The 16,184-nt window shown below is 58.3% G+C and overlaps 8 protein-coding genes across 8 annotated transcripts; 3 read left to right on the forward strand and 5 right to left on the reverse strand.

The window, feature by feature from the left end:
• Window positions 1–1,655: 1,655 nt before the first annotated feature.
• FA10DRAFT_267644 (hypothetical protein) lies at window positions 1,656–2,529 on the reverse strand. Its single transcript, XM_025521992.1, has 2 exons — window positions 2,374–2,529; window positions 1,656–2,319 (listed from the first exon to the last, which is right to left on the reverse strand). The coding sequence occupies exons 1-2, from the start codon at window positions 2,406–2,408 to the stop codon at window positions 1,737–1,739; spliced, it is 618 nt and encodes a 205-aa protein (XP_025376242.1). The 5' UTR covers window positions 2,409–2,529; the 3' UTR covers window positions 1,656–1,736.
• Window positions 2,530–3,390: 861 nt separating this feature from the next.
• FA10DRAFT_232202 (ClpP/crotonase) lies at window positions 3,391–5,120 on the reverse strand (the record flags this gene model as incomplete). The annotated part of the gene is made up of 2 exons (XM_025518893.1): window positions 3,391–4,396; window positions 4,471–5,120. 2 exons carry the CDS (start codon window positions 5,118–5,120, stop codon window positions 3,391–3,393), a joined length of 1,656 nt encoding a protein of 551 aa, XP_025376243.1.
• Window positions 5,121–5,555: 435 nt separating this feature from the next.
• On the forward strand, window positions 5,556–6,530 carry FA10DRAFT_242391 (putative ARL1-ADP-ribosylation factor). Its single transcript, XM_025519277.1, has 3 exons — window positions 5,556–5,939; window positions 6,037–6,327; window positions 6,413–6,530. Exons 1-3 carry the CDS (start codon window positions 5,707–5,709, stop codon window positions 6,441–6,443), a joined length of 555 nt encoding a protein of 184 aa, XP_025376244.1. The 5' UTR covers window positions 5,556–5,706; the 3' UTR covers window positions 6,444–6,530.
• A 9-nt stretch (window positions 6,531–6,539) lies between these two features.
• Window positions 6,540–8,148, reverse strand: FA10DRAFT_267647 (hypothetical protein). The gene is made up of 2 exons (XM_025521993.1): window positions 7,129–8,148; window positions 6,540–7,060 (listed from the first exon to the last, which is right to left on the reverse strand). The coding sequence occupies exons 1-2, from the start codon at window positions 7,734–7,736 to the stop codon at window positions 6,610–6,612; spliced, it is 1,059 nt and encodes a 352-aa protein (XP_025376245.1). The 5' UTR covers window positions 7,737–8,148; the 3' UTR covers window positions 6,540–6,609.
• A 94-nt stretch (window positions 8,149–8,242) lies between these two features.
• Window positions 8,243–10,836, reverse strand: FA10DRAFT_267648 (acetyl-CoA synthetase-like protein). The gene is made up of 4 exons (XM_025521994.1): window positions 9,764–10,836; window positions 9,239–9,707; window positions 8,780–9,143; window positions 8,243–8,697 (listed from the first exon to the last, which is right to left on the reverse strand). The coding sequence occupies exons 1-4, from the start codon at window positions 10,616–10,618 to the stop codon at window positions 8,442–8,444; spliced, it is 1,944 nt and encodes a 647-aa protein (XP_025376246.1). The 5' UTR covers window positions 10,619–10,836; the 3' UTR covers window positions 8,243–8,441.
• Window positions 10,837–10,980: 144 nt separating this feature from the next.
• FA10DRAFT_302431 (hypothetical protein) lies at window positions 10,981–12,678 on the forward strand. The gene is made up of 2 exons (XM_025525116.1): window positions 10,981–11,147; window positions 11,211–12,678. Exons 1-2 carry the CDS (start codon window positions 11,104–11,106, stop codon window positions 12,601–12,603), a joined length of 1,437 nt encoding a protein of 478 aa, XP_025376247.1. The 5' UTR covers window positions 10,981–11,103; the 3' UTR covers window positions 12,604–12,678.
• On the reverse strand, window positions 12,656–14,916 carry FA10DRAFT_242399 (hypothetical protein). Its single transcript, XM_025519278.1, has 2 exons — window positions 14,666–14,916; window positions 12,656–14,590 (listed from the first exon to the last, which is right to left on the reverse strand). The coding sequence occupies exons 1-2, from the start codon at window positions 14,827–14,829 to the stop codon at window positions 12,697–12,699; spliced, it is 2,058 nt and encodes a 685-aa protein (XP_025376248.1). The 5' UTR covers window positions 14,830–14,916; the 3' UTR covers window positions 12,656–12,696.
• Window positions 14,917–15,330: 414 nt separating this feature from the next.
• Window positions 15,331–16,184, forward strand: FA10DRAFT_267655 (hypothetical protein). The gene has a single exon (XM_025521995.1). It carries the CDS (start codon window positions 15,521–15,523, stop codon window positions 16,016–16,018), a length of 498 nt encoding a protein of 165 aa, XP_025376249.1. The 5' UTR covers window positions 15,331–15,520; the 3' UTR covers window positions 16,019–16,184.

A 16,184-nucleotide genomic window follows, 5' to 3' on the forward strand; every position in this document is an offset into this window, starting at 1 on the left:
CTCCGGACAGTTTACCGCATCGCCGCCGTGATCGATAAGCAGCTACCCTCGTCCAATTGGTCGAAATCAGCAATATCAACAAAGGATGTTGCGAATTCGGAGACTGAGCAGGGATGAGCCTTACACAGCAATGACAGAGTCCAGCTCGCAATTGACTCGGGGCTGACGCCCAGACCAGCTCCGGCGGACGCCCGGTTCGCCGCCGAAAATGCCGAGGCTGGGCATCCCGATATCTTCCTATCACTACGCAAGCTTGCTTGCTTTCTTTACGATTGAAGTAACGACCATTGTGGGTTGAGGGCAAGGATTGGAAGATAGGACTCGACGGTGAGGCAGTGCATGTGTGGCAGTTGTAGCACGCTCCCTTATCTACGGCGGCTCGTAGGGCTTGACTCGAGTTTCGTGAAGCGCACGAGAGTGCTTTATGTTGGCGTTTTTTGGCGCACTTGCGTTCCTCTTGTCCGGTGCCACAGGCAGGCTCTTTAACCAGCTCTCCTCTATCTCATTCAGCTTTTTGAGCTCAACACAGAGGGAAATTTGACCTTCTTCTGACTGCTTGAAAGCAGCGTCTATCTCTACAATCGAATTCTTCTTCCTCAGGTCTTTCTTAGCGAGCTTTTAGGCGCTTTCATCTAGCATACCGTGCTTCTTCTGGTAGGCACCCAATAGGTTGAACATGTGCTCTCGCAGCTTGTTGTGAGCTCTTGCAGCTTTTCGAACTTCTCTCCGTAATCCGACCGTTTCGAACGAAGGAGGAAAGGCTACTGTTAGGACTATATAAGAGATGACAAGAAACATGCTACGGAGAAGAGCTTGATCAGCTGCAATGTGTCTGACCATCGGGTGCAATCGGCGGCTCCTCACAACATTGGAACGGTCACGATGAGAAGTCTCATTTCGTCTTCTCCTCCTGGCGGATGGTGGTGGTTGACATGACCCTCATTTGACCTTTTTTTATTGCTGATACAGATGTGAGCTCGATCAAAGTGGCTGACTTAGGTCATCTTCTGAAGAGTGTGCTTCAATTTTCTCAGCTATGCATCCAGGCCTTGCTCTTCTGAGCGTTCCGGCAATACTCCGATGTCGAAGAGCACCCACAGACCTTGAAACGCCTCTTGCGAAGTCTTTGTGCGCCCTGATTTGTCCGAGGTAGTGCGCCGATTGCAGAAGAAATTCGAGAACCCTGCTTTTTGAAGTCAGTCTCTTACCAAAAGAATTACAAGGCCCCCTCACTCCTCCTTGTTGTGGCGGCAAGAATTCGGTCACTGTGAGGACGTGTGTATCCGATGAAAGCATCGGCGCAGTACTGCATGCCCCAAGCGACGCTAGACTTGAATAGACCGCCTGTGTTTTTTGGGCTACGTGCGAACGAGTCTTCTCGCCACTGTCTTGTGCGCGCGCGCGCGTTCTTCACCTCACATTTATTCTTTCTTCTTCAGCTTTCGTATGGATGCTCCAGAAGCGTCGTGAACCGTCGAAACGCACCCTTTCCTCTCTTCGCTTGGCAAAGTTTCGAATTCAGGGTCCACGCCTCTTGCAATCTCGAGCTTGGAACAACCAAATTGCTGCTCATCTCTCTCGCTCTAGACTTCATTGCATAGGACAAAGCCAAAACGAGACGAAATACACGCTTCAATTTATTGATTGGAGCAGGACGGTCTCTTCATGTTCACTCGCTTACAAGCAGATCGTCGTGTTATGGCAGTAGCCAAGTGTGTGACGCGACTTTGATCAATCTAAGCGAAGGGATTATACTCCTTGCGCTCGTGGAAAAACACTTGCCATCCAATGATACGCTTTCTGATCCCAAGGCTCTGTCTCTCCGCACTGCTTGTCGCCGACTTGCATTGCTGCGAGAGCTCCACGAACAACCTCTTAGCTTCTGCATAAAGCTTCTTGCGGAAACGTTCTACTTTCTGGTAAGCTTTTTCGCTCTTTGTGCGCTCCTCGCCTGCTTCATTAGGTGCCTCCTGTTTCACGCAGTCCTCATACTCGTAGAAATGGTGCCACATGATCCTAAGTGCAAAGTAGTGCTTGCGCCTTAGATCATTGAAAAGTTGGCCGTAGTCTTGTTGCAAATCGTCATTTAAGGAGTTCAGCGTGTCCAAACGGGTGTCCCAGGCATAGGGGATGGTCTCATAGTAGTCGGAGCCGGTGTCAGAATGGTCGAAGCTGCTGTCAGAATGGCCGGAGCTACTGTCAGAATGGTCGGAACTGGTGTCAGAATGGTCGGAGCTGGTGTCAGAATGGTCGAAGCTAGCTCCAGGGTGGTCGTGGCTGGGGCCAACGGGGACAGCCGACGTCAGCAGGAATAGGAAGCTAGTAGCCTCATGTCAGTCTTGATTAAGCCGATCTGATGCTTTCTTTGCTTACCTCGTCGCCAGGACGATAAGGAGAGCGATTCTCATTGTTACTCTTGCTCACTGAGGCCGTTGACAGTGGCTTTGGTGTTGAGAGAAAGAAAAGTCTGCTTGGAGTCGGAGTACCTTTGATAAGGTTCGACCAACTTTTGGTGTCTTGTGTCTTTTGAAAAGGCTGGAGGCGACTGTCTAGGGAAGGAGCAACGTGCTCAATCACATCTCGTCGAAAGCCACTCCGAAGGTTTTACTGCCCGACTGCCGTGGTCTGTAAGCAGCTACCCTCATCTGACTAGTCGAAGCCAGCAATGCCCACAAATGAAGTTGCGCGAATGCGGGGGCACCGAGGAGGAGTGAGTCCCACACAACAATGGCTGATTCTAGATCGCAACGTGACTCTAGGCTGACGGCCTGACCAGCCCTGACACCCCGGCGGACAGCCGACTCGCCGAAAATGCCGAAGCTAGGCATTCCGATAACTTTCTAACACTTTACAAGCGCCGTTGTGGGTTGAAGGCAAAGGTTTGAAGATAGACTCGACGGTGAGGCAATGCATGTGTGGCAGTCGTAGCACGCTCCTCCCATTATCTACGGCGGCCCGTAGGGCTTGACGCGAGTTTCGCTCGTGCGCTATGTTGGCGTTCTCTTGCTCACTTGCGTTCCTCTCTTCTGACGCCAGAGGCAGGCTCTTGTACGAGCTTTTCATCTATCTCACTCAGCCTTTGAACTCGGTACAGAGGTAAGAAAATTTTCCCGCAGTGCACCGATCTTGACGAGCACGCACGTCGGCGTCTTAAGCAGCTAATCGTGCCCTTTCTACCAGAGCCCCCGTAGACTTGCCTCTCTCTAAGGGCGAGTATACACACGTGTTACGGAACTTGGCACGGGACACGCTATACATGCCAGGCGTTGCACAACGACGCCTCGCTTCAGTCCTATCCACGGTCGCCCTCTGTACAGCAAGTGAGGGGAAGACGGATCGGAGTCCTGAAATGCCATTGCTATTGCCTCTTTATTTTTCATCACAGCCCATCTAGCTTTTACCGCCGGCCCTCTTGTGTGCCCTCTCGAGCCAATCGCGGACCTTGAGAGCAAGAGCGGGCCTGTTGCCGCCCTTGACATTGACGAGCGTGCCCACGACCTCGTCCGCCTCGAGAGCGGTGCTGCCGCTCGCTGGGTGGGACCCTTCGACGAGGGCGGCGCATTCTGCCTCGCTAGGAAGTGCAAAGGGGTTGAAGTTCTTCTCCCAATTCAGGGGACCCAGGCCTCGGAGTGCGTCGTGTCGCTGCTTATCCTGCTCCCTTGCCCCCTTCGACGAGGAAGCAGATGGCGAGAGACCCTGGAGCTGGGGGACGACCATCTGCAAGCCAGCCTCCTTTGCCTTCTCGACAGGCCCAAAGAAGAGAGTGCGGATCTTCTCGTCATTGACGCGGTCCAGCGAGGGTGGGTCCCAGGGTGCGACGCCCTCCCTGCGCTTGCCCGTCTTTGGGTCTTTGGTCAGGGTGTGCAGTACACCCGTGTGGAAGTCTCGGCCGATGCCCAGGTCACAAAAGGCCGTGGCGAGGCGCATGTCGAAGCGGAACTGCTCGTCGAGGTCGAGCCGGCGCGCCTCGGTGATGGCAATAAGGGCCACTTTGAGCGAGCGTGGCGACTTGAGGTTGAGCGTCTCGAGCGTCTGGGCAGCAAAGGTCGAGATGGTCTGGTTTACTTGGCCGATGCCCAGCATGGACTTGAGCTCCTTGGCAGCTTGCGTGCCCTGCGATCCGGAAGCGAGCTCGCCCAGGGCGCTCACGACGGCCTCTGCGCTCGGCTGGCCAAAGGCATAGTCGAGCACAACACGTCGTTCGCCGAGCAGAGCCGTCTTGGAGAGGATCTCGGGGCCCTTTGCGTTGGTTTCGCCGTTGAATGGGTCCACGTTGAACTCGTCCAGGATCGTGGCCAGCTGCGAGACGGGGGCATTGGGCGGCAGCGAGGTGAGCCGGTGGAGCGCAGTATCAATGTTGGACGAGGGGATAAAGTGCGTGGCGATACCCGCGAGGCTAGATTGCCGAGTCAGCTCTGGTTGAACATCGTCCAATGGGAGGAAGCAAGAGCAATTCATGGGTCGACTCACTAGGCTTCCTCGCCCATGATTCTTGCGCCGGTCATGCCGAGATACTGTCCCACCTTGCCGTCAAGCCGGCTGAGGCAGCGAGTGACGCCGACGTCGGGGAAGTAGCCGATACCCGTCTCGGGCATGGCGAACAACGTCTTGTCCGTCGCGATCCGGATCGGCGCGTGCAGGCTCAGGCCGACGCCGCCACCCATGGTGATGCCATCCATGACGGAGACGTAGGGACGAGGCTGCTGGCCCTGGTGCAGCGTAGCAATCTTGTAGTTAAGACCGAACTCCAGCTGGAAGAATTCAAGCGCCTTTTGTCGGACCTTTGGGTCTTCAGAGGCCGCGTTGGTGACGACGGCCATGACGTCGCCTCCCGAGCAGAGCGCCCTTCCCACGCCGCGGAGGACGATGTGGGTGTGCTGGGGCGTCGAGTCGATGGCCTCGATGAGCATCTCAATCATCTCCGTGTCGAGAGCATTGAGCGCCTTGGGACGGTTCAGGAGAATCGTCGTCGTGCTGCCCTCCTGGCGAACGAGGACCTTGGGCTCGTCGCCTCCATCTCCTCCGCCGGTCCTCTTCTTGTTGCCCGGCGCTGCTGCGTTCGCACTGCTCGCGCCCCCCGCACTGGCGCTTGCAGCTCGCAGTGGTGCTGATGCCGACATGTGACGCGCCGACGATAGGTGCTGTCCGACCTGTCCCAATCTCGTCGCCGTCGTTGTGTGGAGCTGGTTCTGGTGCGGCTGCATTGTCGCGAAAGATCGAGCACCAATGCTGCTGCCGCTGGTGTTGCTGCTGCCGCTGCCGATACGGTGGGTACGGGCAAGCTTTGTGAGTTGATTCAGGGCTGACCTTGAGGTCTTGGTTGCCATATCTCTTCGGTCGACGAAACAGGCCCTTTTGTCTTGACCGCTTGTGTGGAGAGAGAGAGTGCGAAGAAGGAATTGTCGGACAAGCCCTCGCGAGCAAGCGACGGAAATATTGCCTTCAAGTCCGTGCGGGTAGCGCTTCCATTTTCCTTGTCTTTTTTTTTTTTTTTTTTTTTTTGGTCCAACAACAACACGTGTGGTTGGTCGCGTATGGTCGCATCGTCGGCCGAGGATCTGTGGAGGCTAGTCTCCCCTTGTTAGTAGTCTGTATTGTCGATACGCAACACGCCAGTCCTTTCCTACGTCTGGATTTCCCCACCCAGCGCTCACCGGCCCAAGCACTAACAAGCGGCGAGGGAAGCGGGATCGGACACTGGACGAGATGGGCGCCACTTTTTCGTCGCTCTTCTCGTCGCTGGCCTTTTGGTCGCGCAACAAAGAGGTGCGGATCCTCATGCTCGGCCTGGACAGCGCAGGCAAGACGACGATCCTCTACAAGCTCCAACTCGGCGATGTCGTGTCGACGATTCCGACCATTGGCTTCAACGTAGAGTCGCTAAGCTACAAAAACATAAAGTTCCAGGTGTGGGATCTGGGCGGCCAGTCTTCGATCAGGTACGTGTGCGCTTTTGGACGTTGTGTGGCAGCGACATCAGTCATTCAAGTCGGAGATAGGGAACGCTGAACGTCCCTCACATGGACTGACCTGCAGACCGTATTGGCGGTGTTACTACGCCGATACAAGCGCCATCATCTATGTCGTCGACTCTGCAGACAAGGAGCGACTCTCGACTTCGCGGACGGAGCTCCTGTCGATGCTGTCAGAAGAGGAGCTGGCCAATGCCAAGCTGCTCGTCCTAGCCAACAAGCAGGACCTGCCCGGCGCCGCATCAGCGGCTGAAGTGAGCGAAAGACTCGGACTGGACAAGCTCAAGGATCGGAGCTGGAGCATACAGGCCTGCACGGCCACCGAGGGAAAGGGCCTCGAGGAAGGCCTCGATTGGTGCGTTATTGCAATGGCTCGCTTTCTTTCCTTTCTGGCTTATCTTTCTCTCTTTGTCTCTCTCTTTCCGGGGGTGTGACTACAGGCTCGTCACGGCCATGCAGGCGCCAAAGTGAATGCACCAGCAAGATGTACCCGCTTCGACTCGAACTCTGTACTCTAGGACACTACTACCGCCATATCATATTCCGGTCTCTTTCAACCAACCCGTGTGCGCGCGAAATGGAGAGAAGAAAAGAAAGAGGAAAGGATGCCATTTCACGGTAAAGACAAGAGACACTTTTACTGCGTCTTCTGCTTGGCGAGGTAAGAGCGGATATAGAAACGGACAAAGAGGGTGATGAGGGGCACGAGGTACGCAACGTTGAGCGCAACTGCGAATGCCTGGCCCGACGAGCTGACGCAGGGGGCCGTTCCGCTCGCGCTGAGAGACGAGGCCACCTTGTCCCTCACTGCCTCGGCCGTGAGGATGGGCCGGTAGACCGTCGACGAGGCAAGCGACTCCATCGTCGCGTTGCTCTTGCTCCCGTAGTAGTCCTCTGGGAGCGTCAGGCGTGCGCCGAGCGAGGGAAGCGCATGCCGAGGGTATGCCTGGGGGTCGTAGGCCATCCAGAGGTAAAGGCTTGCGACGAGGCCACCGCTGACGAGCTGAGCAATCTGCAGCGTTGTCATGCCGCGCTTCAAGACACCGGGGATCGGCAGCTTGAGGCTCGAGGCAGCGTACCATGCGTACCTGTTACGTGCCAGCGCCCCGTCAGCTCTCTCTTTCTCTTTACAAAATTTTTCGTTCGCGCAACTCACATGCACGCGTGGATGGTACCGTTAAAGGCGGCAAAGAGCCAGATGGGCGATGCGCTGTACCGGACGCCGGCCCACATGGTGAGCATCGCGCCGCTGTGGTGGTACACCTGGAGGTTCGACACCTTCTTTCCCTTGAGGACAAGGATGATGGAGTCGACGACTTCGTAGAATTTCGAGTAGTAGAAGAGCGTGATGAAGCGCAGCAGGCCCGTGCTCGAGGCGTCGTGCGTGGGCACGGTGCAGAGGGCCGTCTTGAAGCCCGACAGGCCGCCGGCCGAGGCGCCCTGGGCAAAGTAGGGAGCGAGAATCGAGACGACGTGGATGGCTGTCCAGGCCGAGTAGAGGCAGAGGAAGATGTTGTGGGCCAGGACGGCATGCTGGAGCGTGGCCGAGGCCTTGACCATGTCGCGCGGCGCCGACTTTCTGCGGTTCGCAAGCGTCGTCGCAAGCAGGTAGACGGCCGAGAGCAGGACGGGCGTGGCGGGGTGCAGTGACGCTCGGAAAGCCGCGTCAGAGAGGAAAAGGCCCGCCGGCTTGGCCGGGTACGGGTGCTCGTTGAGCGATGTCCAGAGCGACTGGCCGGGCGTGTCGAGGGGATAGCGGAGCATCTTTGCGTCTAGTCAGATGAGCAGCTCTCAATAGTAATGACGGTAACAATGGTGGCGACGAGGGTGGCAATGGTGTTTGCCCTCTTCTTAAATGTCTGGTTCCATTCCTCCAACCTTGCCTCTCAATCAAGACCCTCAAGGCTAGTCTGGTCATGCAGGCTCTGCCTGCCCGCTTGGCTGCATGCTGGGAAAAAATTTGTCTGCTTTAACAAGCCAGGCAGGGGAGATGACCCTCGGGATAGTAATAGAGGCCAGGCTGCGTCCACACGACCCTGCCCCACCTTGGCCTTCCGCACCCACGGCTCGATTATCTAGCCGGACCGAGCTCAGGAGCGACCCCGCTGAGGGTACCGAGCAAGAAGCCCAACATTGATGAGTTGAGCTCTGTAGCAACAGCGCGAAACGACAAAAAAGGGCGCAATAATTGTTGGGAGAAGTAGAATTTTATTTTCTTCCCTCCACAGCGTGGCTGTCCGAGCTCGGGCTCGGGCTCGGGCTCGGAAAATAGCCACCAAAGAGTACAGCTTTTTGGTTTTGGTTTTTGGCACGCCGGTGAAGCTCTCGCTACCTGGCCCGTCCAATGCCCTTTTCTGCGAGGTCCTTTGCCCATTCACGCAGGACAATCTGTCAAGGGAACATGAGGATTCGATGAGTTGGTGGGGGAACGAGGAATGCAGAAGCGACAGTGCGCAGGAGAAGCCACTGCTACTGTACCTTTTGAACCTTGCCGGAAGCTGTGGTGGGCATATTGCCGGGCACCCCATCGGAGCCCAGGAACCAGACCCATTCAGGCGCGCTCTGGCCTGAAAGATGCTCCTTGACGTGGCGTCGAATCGCTTGGGGTGTCAGGTCCCCTCGTGCAGAAGAGGTGTCTACAAAGCAGCCGACCACTTCGCCCATTTTCGCATCGGGAACGGCGACGGCGGCCGATGTATTGACCCCGTCTAATTCGTCGAGGCAGCTGTAAAAAATGTTGCCACGAGTCAGCCCAAGACCCGTTTAATTTTGCTGCCATTCAATCTTAAGTCAATCAAAGAACCCACTTCTCAATGACGGGCGGGTGCAGGTTCTCCCCGCCTCGGATAATGACATCCTTGACCCTGCCTCGGATCTCGACGTAGCCCTCTTCATCCATGACGGCCAGATCGCCCGTCTTCATCCAGACGAGACCGTCGGTGTCCTTTTCGAGCGCCTCGGCTGTCTTTTGCTCATCGTTCCAGTAGCCCTTCATGACAATGTAGCCTGCCGTCCAGAGCTCGCCGACGCGGCCCACGGGCAGCGTCTCGCCCTCTGGCGAGACAATCTTGGCGTGGACATGGTCGATGACTTTCCCCACTGTCTCGCACCGCCGCTGCACTGGCGCACGCCGATCGACTCCAAAGGACACGGGGCTTGTCTCGGTCATGCCTGAGAGAAGCAGAGAGGGACTTCATGTCAGGGAACTAGGAAGCCGCGTAGGAAAGGAAAGATGAGCAGCAAGAAGCAAAGAGGGAGCCACGCACCGTAGACGACTGTCTGCTCCTTTGCGCCGAGGAGGTCCATGATGGAATGCATCAACTCGATGGGCACAGTGCTGCCGCTGGTGAAGCCGGTACGAAGCTGGAAGTGAAATTGCTCGCTGCGTGCCACGCCGAGCTTGGTCAGCTCGTCGTCGTCAGCGTGCTTCTGCGCCGTCCTGATGCGTCGCAGCAGATCGAGCTCGGCGATAAAGTGGGCTGGAACGCCGTGAATGGCCGTGGCTCCTTCCTCTGAGGCAGCACGCAGCGCTCGCAGCGCATGGAAACCCTCGGATGGGTACAGCAAGCCGGCGCCGCAGGACCAGGCGGCCAGATTGCCCAGGGTGAGACCGAAACAGTGGAACAGGGGTGGGATGTTGGCCAGGAGGTCAGTCGGCGTCAGGTGCATCAGCCTGCCAAGGGCGATGCCGTTGTTGACGAGGTTGTGCGATGTCAGAGCGACCGCCTTGGGTGTCTGTGCCAGTGGTGTCAGCCTTTGCACGGCCCTAGAGAAAGAGAGAGGATACTGACCCCAGTGGTACCCGAGGTGAGCTGCAGATTGATGACATCGTCCTTGCCTATGTGGTCCGTTTCAGGAGCGCTGCTGCCACTTTTGGAAACAACGTCGCGATAGTCGACTGCATGCCCATTGAGGCGCTGCAGCGCATGTTGGAACCCTTTGCCCTGGACTGCCAGCACGCTCTCGCTCTCCCACCCACGCGGTCTGTCGGTGAGATTATCGACGAGGACGATGCGTCTGAGCGAAGGGCAGGCCTCGTCGTGCATCTGCTGTTGGTTCGCGCTCTCGGATCCCCCTAGAAGGCTGGGAAAGATCTCGACGAGGTTGGCAAGGTAGTCGGACGAGCGGAGCGACGGGACGACAAAGAGATGGGTGGCTTCGACGTGCCGCAGGGACCGGAGCAGCTCTTTGGACGTGTACGAGGGGTTCAGGGTGACGAGGATCGCGCCCGCAAAGGCTGTGGCGACCTGCAGGCTGGCCATGGCCGAGCTGTTCATCATGAGCACGGCGACACGGTCGCCCCGTTTGACGCCGAGCTCCTCCTTGAGTCCGCGCGCGAGCCTCTGGACGTGCTCGTCCATCTGCGCAAATGTCCAGCGCAGGCAGCCGTCTCCCTCTCCCCGCGCACCCGGCTCGTGCTTGACGATGAGTGCACGCCGGTCGCCATGCTCGCCGACGAGCCTGGACCAGAACTGGGGCAGCGTTTCATCGGAGAGGGCCGTTGAGGTGGGGCCAGAGACGCGCGCCAGGAGCCGTCCTGCAGCATTCCTCGTGACGGGCTCGCCGTGAAGCCATCGTCGTCGACCAAGGGCTGCAAATCGCGCTGGGCCGGCACCAACAGCGACGACGCGACGCAAGCGGATCATCGTGCTGTTGGGTGGTCGTGCGAAAACCCCCACGCCGACTGCTGTGCCAAAGCGACCATTATTACCCGCGAAATCCTAAAAAAAGGACGAGTCCACTTTGGCCCATGCGGGGTAACACGAGGGAAGCAAGCGGCTTGCGAGCTCTATTTTTGTGGCGCGGCTCTAACGCCTGCTGCATCCACTACTCGGAACGCTCATCTTTTGCGTGTTGTCATGTTGTCTAGTTTGAGAACAAATGGCTGGCAAGCGGGAGCAGGGCGAGCATTGCAGCTTTTTGTCATTCTTTAGCTGAGCGAAGAGAGCTATAGGCAGTCGCATAAATGGGGACAGGCTGCATTAAGCCCTGCAATGAGATAAGGTGGCAAATCTTCCCGCTACTGCTAAGGTACACACACCTCCGGTCGACGACTGCTGAGGTTCATGCTCGACGCGAAGAATCAGGACAGAACGCTGCGTTCTTTACGCATAATGATCAGCCTCCAACCATGACGAGGTCGCTGTCGATCGTGGACCTGCCGCAGGACATTCAGTGAGTTGCTCAAAAAGCAGTCGGACCACCAAAATGTGCTGAGCAGCGGCGCTGTCTGAAAAGCGACGCCATCCTCGCCCATGTCGACGCACCAACAAGACTTGCGCTTGCCCTCTCGTGCCGGACCTTGCATCGTGCAGCCTCCCGTGAGCTTGCGTCGACGGTCACCCTTGATGGCTTGGGCCAGCTGGTGCGCTTCCTCGACCGCTGCACTTCCCCGTCCAATGGGCCGGTCTACCTTGCACCGTGCTGTGCACACGGGTACCCTTTGCCGCACTCGTTCGGTAGCGTGACGGATGACGATCGACCAGCAAAGGCAAACCCGTGGCCTCGGAGCGCCATGGTGCGCGACTTGACGCTGCGATCGCCCGGGCCCCTGCTCCATACCTACGACTCGACGCTCGACGACCTCGTCTCAACCCGCCCATGGCTGCAGCGCGCCCCTGGCGGGCTCATCGGTGCCGTACTTCGCCTCTGTCCCCGCCTTCGCTCATTGCACATCATCGATTCCTCGCTGCCCCTGCACCACAGCCTGGCCCAGTGCATCGTGACATGGACGCCCCAGCTACAGCACCTCACCGTGCGCTCAAAGCACACCGACGCCGCCTCGCTCGCTTTCATTGTACGGCGCCTGCCCCAGCTGCGAAGCCTCGACGTAGCCGGTGTTCAGACATGCTCCTGTCGCGGGCCCGACCAGGCGGACGCAGCCGCCCTCGCCCTGGCCGTTGCGCTCGGGTCCTCACAGATTACGCGGCTGGTCCTCACGAGCTGCCGCTCCTTCAACGACGGTGCCATCTTCTCGTACCTCGCTCGCCATCAGCGCCGACACCCAGGCGGGCACAATTGGGATGATGACGACGACGACGACAAGAATCGCATCGTCCTCGACTCGCTCGAGCTCCACCGCATCAACCTCGTCCGGCCACAGGCGCTCGTCGAGCTCCTGTCCAGCCCAGCCTGCGCCCAGCTGCGGCACCTCTACATTGGCGGACTGCGTCGGCTCAGGTCCGTCCATCTCTCTGCCTTTCTGGAACGCCGGGACCCGGCGCGGGACCTCGATCTTGAGGTCGATGCACGCCTGATGAGCCGGGCGATGTACTGCGAGGATCAATGCGCCGCTTCGGCAGGCCTGACCCGGCTGAGGCTGTTTGGGCCCAGCCGCGAGCAGGGCGTATGGATCAGAGTGGCGCTCCGGGAGGATGCAGGATCCAAGCTGGGCCGACTCAGAGAAGTCATCGTCATTCCGCGCGAGGGCGACGACGGGCAAATGTGGAAGGACTACAAAGTGAAGGGGCTAGACATTCGTGTGGGCGACGACACCTCAGAAAGGGTCCACCAGGAGAGACGGTGGTGCCGGCAAGAGCGGGCGAGGCTCGTTCGAGAGCAGCAGCAGAAGCTCGCGCTGATCCAGGTGGGCGGAGGAGCCTTTGCGGCATACAGGAACGAAGACTGGTGAAGGTGGAACATCTGCGCAAGTGCATGCAAGTGACAATTTAAGAAACAATGATGGTTGATTGATTGGACAATTGAGTAAAGAATGCGACATACATCACAGTAGCGAATTGGTATCCAAGAAAGACCAGGCAGTGCCCACGATGGCCACGAGAAAGCCGAGGACGAGGAGCACAGTCTGGAGAATGATTTCGCGCCGCCTCATCTCCCTGTGGAAGAGCTTGAGGTACGCGAGGAGGGGGCCAACGATGCATGTAGCGCAGGCCAAAAAGGCACCCAGGAAGGCCATGACCTTTTCAAAGCCTGGCAAGACAATGGCGGTGAGGCCAATGAGGAGCGTGACGACGAGCGAGACCGAGTAGGTAAGAAGGCGCTTCCGCGTTGGGCTCCAGCTCGAAGTGTACTCCTGGGCTCGAAGCGAGAAAGCAGAGCCAGCCATCGGGCTGTCGCTGACTTCCTCCTCGACGGCATCAACCTGAGACGACTTGGGCGCTCTCTTGGTGGGCGAGTCGAGCCCCAAGACCACCTCGACAGTGGTGAGGATGGGCCGAGCGGCAAGGGCAAACTTGCTGAGTGGATTAATGATGATAAGGCAGATGGCCAGACGGTTGAGGACGCGGGGGTATCCATCGGTGCGGGCAACGTCCCTGGTAATCTCGTCGGACACGCCCTGGCCGAACATGAGGTAGCCAACTATGCCCATCGAGAGGTAGATGCACGTCGCTGCTACGTAGGCCAGGTCGAGCATACGGTCGAACAAACGAGGGTCGCGCATGTCCTTGCATAGTGACGGGATGATGGGATGCGACGAGAAGCCGGACATGATGAGGCCAAACGACAGCGGGAGCCTCATCCACTGTGGCCCCAACCGCAGAGGCATTGGATCCAGCAAGCTGCCCGGCGCCTCCTTCTTGATAAAGCCGTCGGCAAAGACGACAAAGAAGAGTGTTGTGACACTGACAATGCCCACGACACTGACGGGCGAGAGCAGGCGCAAGGGAAGAAAGACGGTGGGGAGCACCAGAGCCACGCCGACAGCCTTGTATGCTGCAGGTGAGATATTGGCCAATACGTGGAAATTCTTGGCGAGGGCGAGTGCGCTGTCGCCAAAGAGAATGATGAGAGCGGTAGCGACGGCCCACAGTTCGAGGCAGAAAAAGGCGCTGACTGCCCACCTGGCCTTGGGGCCGAATGCACAGATGCCAATATCAGCGTACGTCTTGAGGCTCGGGTCCGATTGCATGATCCTCGCTAGAACCTTGCCCGTGTAGTTGGTGACAAGTCCACACCCAATAAAGAGCAATGTTCCTGTGATGAGTCCGGCATAGCTGATTGCCAGAGGGAGTGCGAGGATGCCGACGCCGATGAGTGCATTGACTGTGTTGAACCAGCTCTGCCAAAAGGTCGACAAGCCATAACCCTGTCTTCTGAAGCGCATCGTCGAGGTGGACGCGGCCTTCTTTAGCAGCGGCGACGTCTCCGTCTCTTCGACGTCTGGTTTGACGGGCTTGACGGGCGACGAAGGCAGCCGCAGCCTCGAGCTCGGTCGAGACGGTCCACTGCTGCTCGTCAGCCGCTTGGGCGATCGGCTTCGGCTCCGGCTCCTCTCTTCATCCACGTCCCCGTCGCCACCTGCCAGGCTCCTTAACCTCCGGTCGACGACCCTCTCTCTGTCTCTCCTCTCTCGCCTTCCCAGCCGGCTCCTCTGTGCGGCAATGGCGTTGGGCGGCAGCTGCTCTTCGGGCCAGTCGAGCTGCCCCGCGGGGCTGGCATATTGGGGGTCGTCATCTGGCAGCGAGTCAAAGTCGTCCTCGGTCAACAATTCCTCGTCCTCCTCTTCGTCTTCATCGAGCGACTTGGCTGAGTCTTCGTCGTCGATCGACTCGCCGTCAGCCAGGGGACCTGCCCACCGGCGATCGGCAAAGGAAGGCGACGTTGCGATGTTTTCGCCGTAGAAGGCCTGGGAGCGCGAGTAGGACCAAACCAGATCCCTGCATGGACAACACCCAAGCGACGTCTCTCTCGTCAGTCTTTTAACCCCGCAGTCGCGAGAAGTTCACACTCACAGACTGCTCCGCCATGGCGGCTGCTGCGTTGCCCCGCTCGGCCTCCGCTGCTCTCGTCCCTGGTCACGCCGGCCCCGCGATGTGCCTCCCCTCGCGCTCGTTTGCTGATCAACGCTGCGCTGTCGCTCGCCCGGCACCGGGATGGCCCGGCGGGGTGGAGCCATTTACCGCTTGCCTAGAATTGTCTCACGCTGCCCTTATGGATGGCCCTCGGAAGGTCGTCGACGTTGTCAGTAGTCAGTTGCCTTGGCTTAAATTTTCAAGACGAGAAATTTCATTCTCGTGGATCTGGAGAAAGGTGGGAGGAATCGATCGGGAAACATCACGTGATCTGAATCAAGTGTGCCTGGGCACAGACAGGGACGCTTTGCCTGCTGGGGTAAGAGCGCGGTGGAGCTAACGCCTGCTCGGGTGCCGCTCTCAGTGTAATGCCAGTGCACCAAAGACAAACAGCGAGACCATCACCGACACCGACGTTTGTGAATAATCAGGATGAGGGCAGGGGGGTTGCCCTGATGCAGTGACCTACTGACAAATCGAGGGACCGACATAGGTCCGAGGAGACAAAAGTCTCGCCCGGCCTTCTCCTCGGAACTCGGGCTGGCGGTGGCCTTCCGCGCACCACTAAATCCCTCTTTGGTTCCCACGACTTGGGCTGTCGCTATGTGCCTCTGCCGGAGGCTGAGATTGAACGTTCGACCCGCATGATCAATATAAAGAGGGGTGTGGGTGTGGCGCACTGGCCAAAGGACTCCCTCGAAAACACCCGCCCCTTCCTCTATACAGACAGGCGTGAAATTCTGAGCCCAGCACCACCATTGCTACTCTGAAAGAACAAAGAGAGAAAGAGCAAGGATGGATCTCGTTCTCAAGCAAGCTGCCTACGCCGAGGAGCAGCCGTACTCTCGTGCGATTCTCATCACCCATGTCATTCATCGAGGCTTCAACATGTGGTCCATCCTCGGCACTGGTGCCACGCTCGCCTGGGCGGGCTACCAGCGTCCTCCACTGTCGACACTCTACCCCAGCCTGCTTGCGGGGGCCGCCCGCGGAGGCATTTTCGGCCTCGGATTCGGCGCGCTGGCCGTAACGGGGCGGATGTGGGGGAGGGACCTCGTCGAGTGGCAGGACCGCTCCTGGAGGCTGCTTGGCCACGCCACGCAGAACAGCACCGACCACTGGAGCTTGGTCGGGGCCGCCGCGGGGGCTATTGCGTCGGGCACCGTATACGCATCGACGGCAAAGCAGCTCTCGATGGGCACGCGGCTCGTAGGGGGAGCCGCACTGGGGAGTACGCTTGGCATCGTTGCGATGCTTGCGAGCAGGCCGCTGCTGAAAGCGCCTAAAGCATAGCTCTGCATTGCACACGAATGAACGTATTGGCACCTTTGTCATATCCTCTATTTTGGCCCCAGATGGCCGCATTGCTGCTGAGCAGTGCCTGGAGAATACCACTGATGTTGTCTGCCACGGGACGTCAATGGGGCACGCGCGCCGTTTTTGTCGGATCAAACAGCTG

The sequence above is a fragment of the Acaromyces ingoldii genome (assembly GCF_003144295.1).
Source record: "Acaromyces ingoldii strain MCA 4198 unplaced genomic scaffold FA10scaffold_4, whole genome shotgun sequence".
Taxonomy (NCBI): Eukaryota; Fungi; Basidiomycota; class Exobasidiomycetes; order Exobasidiales; family Cryptobasidiaceae; genus Acaromyces; species Acaromyces ingoldii.

Excerpts from the sequence above, each read along its gene's own strand:
- FA10DRAFT_267655 (XM_025521995.1), top strand. The coding sequence starts at position 15,521 with ATGGATCTCGTTCTCAAGCAAGCTGCCTACGCCGAGGAGCAGCCGTAC.
- FA10DRAFT_267647 (XM_025521993.1), bottom strand. The coding sequence starts at position 7,736 with ATGCTCCGCTATCCCCTCGACACGCCCGGCCAGTCGCTCTGGACATCG. Across the intron at positions 7,061-7,128 it reads GGTACCATCCACGCGTGCAT|GTACGCATGGTACGCTGCCT; the intron begins GTGAGTTGCGCG and ends GGCACGTAACAG.
- FA10DRAFT_242391 (XM_025519277.1), top strand. The coding sequence starts at position 5,707 with ATGGGCGCCACTTTTTCGTCGCTCTTCTCGTCGCTGGCCTTTTGGTCG. Across the intron at positions 5,940-6,036 it reads GGCGGCCAGTCTTCGATCAG|ACCGTATTGGCGGTGTTACT; the intron begins GTACGTGTGCGC and ends ACTGACCTGCAG. Across the intron at positions 6,328-6,412 it reads CTCGAGGAAGGCCTCGATTG|GCTCGTCACGGCCATGCAGG; the intron begins GTGCGTTATTGC and ends GTGTGACTACAG.
- FA10DRAFT_242399 (XM_025519278.1), bottom strand. The coding sequence starts at position 14,829 with ATGGCTCCACCCCGCCGGGCCATCCCGGTGCCGGGCGAGCGACAGCGC. Across the intron at positions 14,591-14,665 it reads CCGCCATGGCGGAGCAGTCT|GGATCTGGTTTGGTCCTACT; the intron begins GTGAGTGTGAAC and ends TTGTCCATGCAG.
- FA10DRAFT_267644 (XM_025521992.1), bottom strand. The coding sequence starts at position 2,408 with ATGAGAATCGCTCTCCTTATCGTCCTGGCGACGAG. Across the intron at positions 2,320-2,373 it reads CTTATCGTCCTGGCGACGAG|CTTCCTATTCCTGCTGACGT; the intron begins GTAAGCAAAGAA and ends TGAGGCTACTAG.
- FA10DRAFT_302431 (XM_025525116.1), top strand. The coding sequence starts at position 11,104 with ATGACGAGGTCGCTGTCGATCGTGGACCTGCCGCAGGACATTCA. Across the intron at positions 11,148-11,210 it reads GACCTGCCGCAGGACATTCA|CGACGCCATCCTCGCCCATG; the intron begins GTGAGTTGCTCA and ends CTGTCTGAAAAG.
- FA10DRAFT_267648 (XM_025521994.1), bottom strand. The coding sequence starts at position 10,618 with ATGATCCGCTTGCGTCGCGTCGTCGCTGTTGGTGCCGGCCCAGCGCGA. Across the intron at positions 9,144-9,238 it reads GGAGCAGACAGTCGTCTACG|GCATGACCGAGACAAGCCCC; the intron begins GTGCGTGGCTCC and ends TGCTTCTCTCAG. Across the intron at positions 8,698-8,779 it reads CACCCGCCCGTCATTGAGAA|CTGCCTCGACGAATTAGACG; the intron begins GTGGGTTCTTTG and ends CATTTTTTACAG.